At 33.5% G+C, this 8,281-nt stretch overlaps 1 protein-coding gene across 1 annotated transcript in view; it reads right to left on the bottom strand.

The window, feature by feature from the left end:
* Window positions 1–2,188: 2,188 nt before the first annotated feature.
* Window positions 2,189–8,281, bottom strand: part of LOC124359165 (ras-related and estrogen-regulated growth inhibitor-like) — a 223,770-nt gene continuing 217,677 nt past the window's right edge. The window contains exon 6 of the mRNA XM_046811680.1: window positions 2,189–3,065. Within this exon, the coding sequence (XP_046667636.1) occupies window positions 2,804–3,065 (262 nt within the window). The 3' untranslated portion in view covers window positions 2,189–2,803. The remainder of the gene's footprint in view (window positions 3,066–8,281) is intronic.

The raw sequence follows: 8,281 nt of genomic DNA, 5'->3' as shown, positions 1-8,281 counted from the left end.
AATTGATACTACAAAGTTCATTAAATAACGTGCATTTAAGACCAGTTCACCGTGATTTTACGATTAACGATTTGTAATAAACTATTAAAATAAGTTTGCATAGTAATAATTTAGTAAGCAATGATGCATAATTGAACTGGATGGTGGAGTTGTAGTTCTGTGTTAGAATATTATAACATTGAATCATTAAAATCACCTCTTGCCAAAGCCGAAAAATATATGCAATCCTATGCTTTACTCTGAGTTAGTTTATGCTACGTTTTCTCATGAAGGATACAAGCTTGGTATTAAAAATATTTGAATGTAAAATAGAGCATGAAATAAGTTTTTGAGTTAAGAATAATTTTTTGTTAAAATAAGTGCTACGATTTCTGTCATTGCAAATTATTTTTTAGAACATCTATATATTCTGATGATTTGGGCATATTAATTTCAGCTCATTATCACGCTACCGTCCCCAGTTTGATTTATGGCTCAATCGAGGTACCTGTCTGTATACTATGTCACATAACAGTCATGAGTATAGTCTAAATTAATAAGATTCAATCTTATTACTCGTACCAAAGTAATAACGTTTGTCATACCACACAAATTTGAAAAACTAAATAAGTGATTTAAAAGATTCGTTTAGTTAAGAATTTTATAACCACTATGATGTTATTACCAGTATTGTTTTGCTAACATTTAAAAAGAGTTCTTTTTATAAAATTATCAAAAAAAGTAAAACTCATGTGCTTGGATGCAAATATTCATATTTACAGAATAAATATTTACACTCATAAAACAATTAAGATACAATTGATTACTGTGAACTCAAGTTTTGGCTCCAAATACACTTAATTAATATCAAAGCCAGCATATAATATTGTCATTTCAGTTCCATACAATTTAATGAGTGCAGAAAATGTCAAGGTCACAATAGTTGTATTTAATCACAATATAATCTAATCTTAATAATATAATTGAATCTCAAGCTTAAGTAGTGCATAATTTATCAAGAATCTATCATTAACATTGCATCATTAAAAGTTTTTAAATAGTGACAGTTAGTGGAATACGAATTAATACATACATTCATCAAATACTTTCAGAAGTAGCCATACTTTAAACTTCAAGTCATATTCTGGTGCCAATAAGAAATAAAAAACGAGGATTATTCATCTGGAGTCGTCATAATTTAAATGGATAATCGTCAGATGGGAGGTCCTCGAGTTTTAAACTTATAGACGCTATAAGATAAAAGTCGAAACATTAAACATATTTATAGCTACTATTTGAACTGTTTAACGAGGCATGTTTCATTAATAATTGTCTGTAGGTAGTTCATGGCTATTTGTATTGAGCATACTAACGTATTTATCTGTTGGAACCTTGAATTTAATTTTTTAACGAGATTACGCTAACTTATTGTTTACATTTTTAACGTAGGTTTCAATAATCTAATCGGCTTTTTGTTTTATGAATATGAAGTGTGACTTTATTTGCAATTGTAAGTACCTGATGTAGTAAATTTATGGATATGTGAAACATTTCACTGTGTTTATTAAGAAAAATTGAAAACTGGTTTGGACTTATTTCTGGTGCAAATTCACTTTATCATGATTAGAACTGTGCGGGATCGGCCGCTCATATGTAAATGTATGGACAGTACCGGTAGGGTTAGCTGTCCACATATGTTAATATATGGACAGTACTGGTAGGTCGGCTTTTTTTAATTAACGATTTAAAGTTTCTCTCACCTTATCCGTTAAGCCAATCTCGCACCGATGACAGCAAAGTCCGCCGCCTCACTTCTGAATCTCTCCTGCAGATAAGATCTCATGGGGCGGATCGTGCCAATAATTCTGATATGTTTCACAGCATTGTTTTCATAATGACGTCTCCAGCCGGAGAAAGGACTCCAGTGACCCTCTCCTAGCCTACTTTTACTTTCTCATAGCGTACTTTTCTTGGCCACCTTTCGTATTGTCTCTGTCCATTGTTTGGCTTAAATGCTGACACCCATCAATTTGACTAATATCAATGGGCCAATAGGATACAGGTTGTTTATGTATGCACTGGCCTCCTTCTCCAAGTTTCACTAGTTTTTGGCTGTAGATACCTTCTGAGATATCAGTAAGGTATAAATATTTACTTTAAATATTCTTGTTAAGTACAAATAGAATTTAGGAGAAATAACAACCAATCCGAAACAAAGCAAATACTTTTATTTACCTCATAATTATTTACAGTATAGTACATATAATAGGAACATCATTTTTGAATAACAAAAATTAAACAAATCACCACACAATGTCTACTTTGAAATTTAAACTTATAATAAGAGATCATAACGTAATGAAAACAATTTAAGAGATGAACCCCGTGTCAATTTGTGCACATGAGCTAACTTTAAAAGCATATAATGTTGTTAATATATACGGTCTCTCGTACAACTTAAAATATTTAAAGATTCATATTATTTCAGTAGTACAATCAAAACATACAAAAAGGTTCCAGTAAAACTTACTCAATTAAAAAATATCACTACCATCAAAACAAAATCATGAGATAAATTTAAATGGTTTAAGTTTACATAGAAAAATTTGGGTTCTGAATTTATATTTACAGGCTATTTACAGAACAGTTGAATACACAACGTTGGGTTTCTATAAAAATTATGGTGAAAACATAGTCCTTTAGAGTAAATGTTCATGTAGCATTCGCTTAAAAAAGTCCTAGTATTACCCGAACATCAGAAAGTACGCTAACTCACGACTTTGAGGGTACAGCTGACTGACCACATAACAACACATGTTACACTCTAAATACTCAAAGAAGGCCTCTTTTTACGATCCCGTTTATTGTTGTTCTTGCCAAAGATTGTTCCAAGGACCTTTGACACGGAGTTTACTCCAAGCTTGCGGCGAATAGGCATCGCCCGGAGTAACTGGACGGATCTCGCTTCTCGAAGGAGACTCTGGAAAGCGAGGGATACCCCAGCAAAACTCTCGGCCGCGCTAACCTCGTAATATTGGCAGGAGTAGCGGAGGGACAGCTCTTGACCAGCATCCACACAGACTGCCCTACAACACAAGACAAGTGACAATATTTTACATCGGTGTGTGGTACAATTGGTGTTTAGCATGAAGTTGAGAATATTTTCAGGGATAACCTCGTAGTATTGGCAGGGGTAGCGGAGGGAGAGCTCTTGACCAGCATCCACACAGACTGCCCTACAACACAAGTCAAGTGACAATATTTTACATCGGTGTGTGGTACAATTGATGTTTAGCATGACGTTTGAGAATATATTCAGGGATAACCTCGTAGTTTTAGCAGGGGTAGCGGAGGGAGAACTCTTGACCAGCATCCACACAGACTGCCCTACAACACAATACAAGTGACAATATTTTACATCGGTGTGTGGTAAAATTGATGTTTAGTATGACGTTGAAGATATATTCAGGGATAACCTCGTAGTATTGGCAGGAGTAGCGGAGGGAAAACTCTTTACCGGCATTTACACAGACTGCCCTACAAACCCCATAGAAGTGACAAAATTTTGCTCATGTGTATATGGTAGAAATTGATGAGTCTTATTCGTGTTTCGTTTTGAAAACGCATCGATATAAACATGAATTAACAAAATTACGAGTGTACTGTGTGTTTCGCAAACGTATCATGTTTGTGCAAAGAGTAGCTAATCTAATATTATTCAAAATTTGTACTTTGTATTAAAACAATACGTTGTTTTACTTCTATTCTATTAAGTTATTATAATGTACATTGTTTTATTACAGTGTAAATTGTCATTGGTACGACTCAAATGAAACATGAAACTGACAGGCAAATTGTTCCTTTTCAAAAATTTGCTTCACTGATTTTCTCCGGTCTGTAACCATGATCATATAATAATTTGTGATATACGACATACGCTGTTCATGTAGTGATTCCATGAATCGGTCCCATAACTCCCGTGACCTTGCGTATGTTTATGTGCCCCAGGTGTGATAGCATCGGGAGGGGAGCGAGAGGTCATACAATAAGTTCTGGTCGGCTCCTTTACAGAGTCACAGTGGATACTTCCCAGACGCTATTGTTTGTTGGCTACATATAAGGTCACAAGGAACAGTGGAACTTGAAAAAAGCAACGATCGATTGTAAAATATGCAATTCGTATTGGATCAAAGATAAGGATCGTATTTGTGTAAAACACAAACCTACCCAGATGCGCATAAGAAGGGGAGGGAAGATACCTAGAACTAAAGTGAAATTCCTATTCCTTTTTGCACCTTTATTCCAGCAAGTGATGCTTGCCCATATAGGGTATAAAATTAAATAGAGCTGCCAAGTTCACCCATAAAGCTTTTATTTTATCTTTGGCCCCCTTAGTAGTTTATTCTTAAAGATAACTAGATATATTAATTATTTGAGTTAGGACCACCAAAATAATAATTTAGAGTTTTCAAACCTTACAGACAGACATTCAAAAGTCCATCAGGTTTGTGAAGAACATGCTATGTGAATTCTTATCGAGAAATTCAAATATGCAGAGAATTAATTCTGTTAAACTGATTCATAATTTATAAATCAAATAATGCAGGTAGACACTGGGCTACCGAAGATGTATTCCCCGAGATCTGCAATGTAAAGATTTAAGCGGTCTGGAACTGATTCAGCACCAAATCAATAATTTTGATGAAGACTTGGGGAACGGCGTAGGCCATTAAAGATAATACTAGGGTGTTTACGGTTTTCCAAGTGAACCACTGAATTTAAATTCTATTTAAGTTCTTTGAGACCGAATTAAAACAACTAATTGTGTCTGGATAGATTTTTATTGAAATAATGTCTCGCTATATAATAAATTGAAAGTCAGTAACTGCTACATAATAAAAATAATACCAGCAGTAGATATATAATTGATCAGACCATATCACGTGCAGTTTTCAAGATCAACTCTTTTAATTATAATAATAACTTGAAGAACAATGAAGATAATGTTTTATCCTTTAATAATTATTAACTGTGTATATTTTATAACTATGAGTTCATAAAATTAATGTTTATAAATAGTCAATTGGCTTTAGATAATGGCGAAAATAACTTATAGTAATTAATAAACTCTGTAACTATTCTTATCATAATTGTCTCAAACATGATTCAAACGTGTTACTGACTGACCATTTTTTTAACTGGAGGAACTGTCTGCAGTATACTAGTATTACATATAAAATTTTCAAAAAATATATTTTATATCTGGAAGTATGTGTAAGAATAAAACGTATCCTTCATTTGCAATAAAAATAGAATAGAGTCGCATGTCATTTTATAGTTAAAAGTTAAAATATAGAGTAATATGAAGTACTTTCACATGTATCCCAAGACATAGTATTCCTTGTGAAAAAGCGGGCGGAAATGTTTGTTTTATGCCTACCACCAGCGCAACTATTAATTGGCATAAATACGACTTGAAAGGAATATCCAGAGCCATGTATTCTGTAGCTTTTTAATTCCGATCAGAGTTATTTCTTTATAATAACATGAATCTTGCCTAAACCGTTAAAGTAAAATTTATTTCTGGAGCTAATCATTGTTGATAAACAAAATTGGTAAGCTGAAAACAAATAAAAGCTCTCGGAGTGTTTTTTACAAACCAACGTTATATATGTTTTCTTCGAACTGCATTAAACCGGTTTTGGGTATCCAACGAAATCGTTTCAATAAATACTGGAGAGGAGTGTGGGAGCGTTAATTAAAAAAGACTGGACCTAAAAACATTTATGTATGCAACTGAAATATAAGGTAAAAATTTTTAATCACAGGCGAAGATAAAAAGAAAATTCCATAGGTAAAATTAATACAGTCATTTTAGGTTTTTTAAACCTCAATCTGGGGAAAAATTTCTAGTGAGCTGAATTTTGGTACACACCTTCATTATGGCGTTTTAATGAAGATGTGAAGAATCGACATTGATATCGTACCGGCTAAAAAAATTATAAGGCTCAAAAGTCACGAAAATCAGTTTTTCGCCAATATCTCACGATCTATGGCTGGGAGGTCAATAAAGGTCATTATAAAAATTATTCTTCATACAATTATCCACAAAAATGCCCCTAGCATTTTTCTGTAAAGTTAACCGTTTTCGGGCTAGAGCGCTGAAAAAGCGACTACATTATGATGATGCACTCGTTTCCGCACCAACTTTGAGGTAGAATGCAAGGCGCGTTTTTTTTACATGGTTTCCCCCGTACGCATAATCCATGATCTGTAACAAAATCTTTTTTATTTTATGCTAAATAATTATTTATTTGTACATTGAAAAATAGTGAAACAATTTTTTTTGCACATAATTTTATTTTATATTCATTTGTCGTCGATATTCATCAAAAGTTGCTGACAAAACATTGAGTGGACTTATTGCTGTATTTAAATCAATATCTTCATCATTTTCTTTGGCGTTTTAGCACGACTGACCACGACAATGTCCTCAGAAAGCGAGTAGAATGCACTCACATATGGTATTGTATACCGTATACATGTAAGACGTCAACTCTATTGCTTTTTATCAATGTATTTAAGTTTTCTTAAAACTTCTAAATTCTACTCGGGCGTTTTGTGACAAACGTACTTATATTATAGAGGTTTTGGAACTTAGTAAATCTACTATATATAATACAAATGACCTCTACTGGCAAATGTTCCGTTCTTTATTGTTCTGAGTGCCGTCCCTTTATACCTGCTACTGCCTGTCGGACAGTGTTTAACTCAATTGAAAAATATTTCTTGAGTGTTAAAGACGTAATTTTCGTACTTTTGTGCTCTTGAACAGTATAATGAGTGATACATGTTTCATATGTAATGAATCGTTATTTAGTGGTGATGTAGTAGAAGTTAGACGTGGTCTACAAACATTAAAAATGCTAGTGTCGCTAGAAGTGATGGTAACATTGAATATTTGAATACTGTGACATTTGTAAATGTTCACAGTAATTGTCGTAGAAAAATATATGAATAATGTGAGTATTGCGGTCTTCAATCGACGCCAGAAGAGCCGAGTACATCAACATCTCCGCGCAAAAAAAAAAGAATTAATTCTTTTGAATTCAAAATATCATGTTTGTTTTGTGGAGGTTTGTAGGCCGTCCATTGGATGAGAATATCAGAATTGCTATGGGCAATGTTTTTCACTGCGTTGAAAACAATGATGATTGTCAATTTACATTGGCTGAGTTGAAGGATGTAATTCAAGATTACGTTACAGATGAAAAGAGAATAAAAAAAATGATTGCACGATATGGGAGTAATATTGTAATTACCACGAAATGCAAATCTTTAAATATAATTTGCTTTCGAGATACTGCAGCTAATATTTTGAATAATGTTTGGTACGAAGAAAAAAAGAATAATATTTCTGATGAACGTTTACGAATTGTTGAAACTGCTGCATCGATAATCAAGGAAGATATTCGTTCCATTACAATTATTCACGACTCCTATCCACCACCAAGTCAAATGTTAGATAAAATTAATAATGACATTCCACAAACTTTATCACATTTCTTACATGAATTGTAAAGAATAAAAAAGACCAAACAAAAAAAGTAGAAGCTAAGTCTACAGTCATAATGAGTGTAATGCGTCCACGATCATTTTCATCACAGCTGCAACTTAGCCTTTCCGTATTCATTCATAGAAGATATGCCTCAAGAAGATTACTAAATGTTTTGTCAAGTTTTGGATTCTGTGCCACATACAATGATGCTGTGACGTATGAAGTGTCAACTGTTTATCATCCTCAACCTCGTATTCTGTCACAGCCTGCTGTAATTTTACAATATGCTGCAGATAATGCAGACACTAATGTTTCCACAATTGATGGGCATAATACTGTGCATATAATAAGTGTAAAAAATATTTCTCCAAGTAACGCTGTTCTCGCTGATATGCCCATCGTAAAATGTAAGAGTAAACCAAACGCTTAGAGTTTAGCTGCAGTTTTACATTTACCGGTATCTCTTTTAACATACGAAGTAGCTGGAATGACTAAAATTATAGTTGAAGGAATTGATTATGATGTTATATTAAATGAACAAATTTGTAGTAAGGTCGACTTATTATGGGTAAAGGGCAAGTGGAAAGGTCTGCCAGGATGGACTGGTTTTCTGAAGAAGCTAACAAAAAATAATAAAGACTTCACAACATCGACCTTGATGTTCTTACCCTTTATTCATCACCCTGCAAGTAATACAGATACAATTTACACCACATTAGATTGTGCAGTACGTAACGCTAAATC

This window comes from Homalodisca vitripennis, chromosome 4, assembly GCF_021130785.1.
Source record: "Homalodisca vitripennis isolate AUS2020 chromosome 4, UT_GWSS_2.1, whole genome shotgun sequence".
In the NCBI taxonomy this organism is placed as follows: Eukaryota; Metazoa; Arthropoda; class Insecta; order Hemiptera; family Cicadellidae; genus Homalodisca; species Homalodisca vitripennis.
This window is presented reverse-complemented; position numbering and strand designations above follow the sequence as displayed.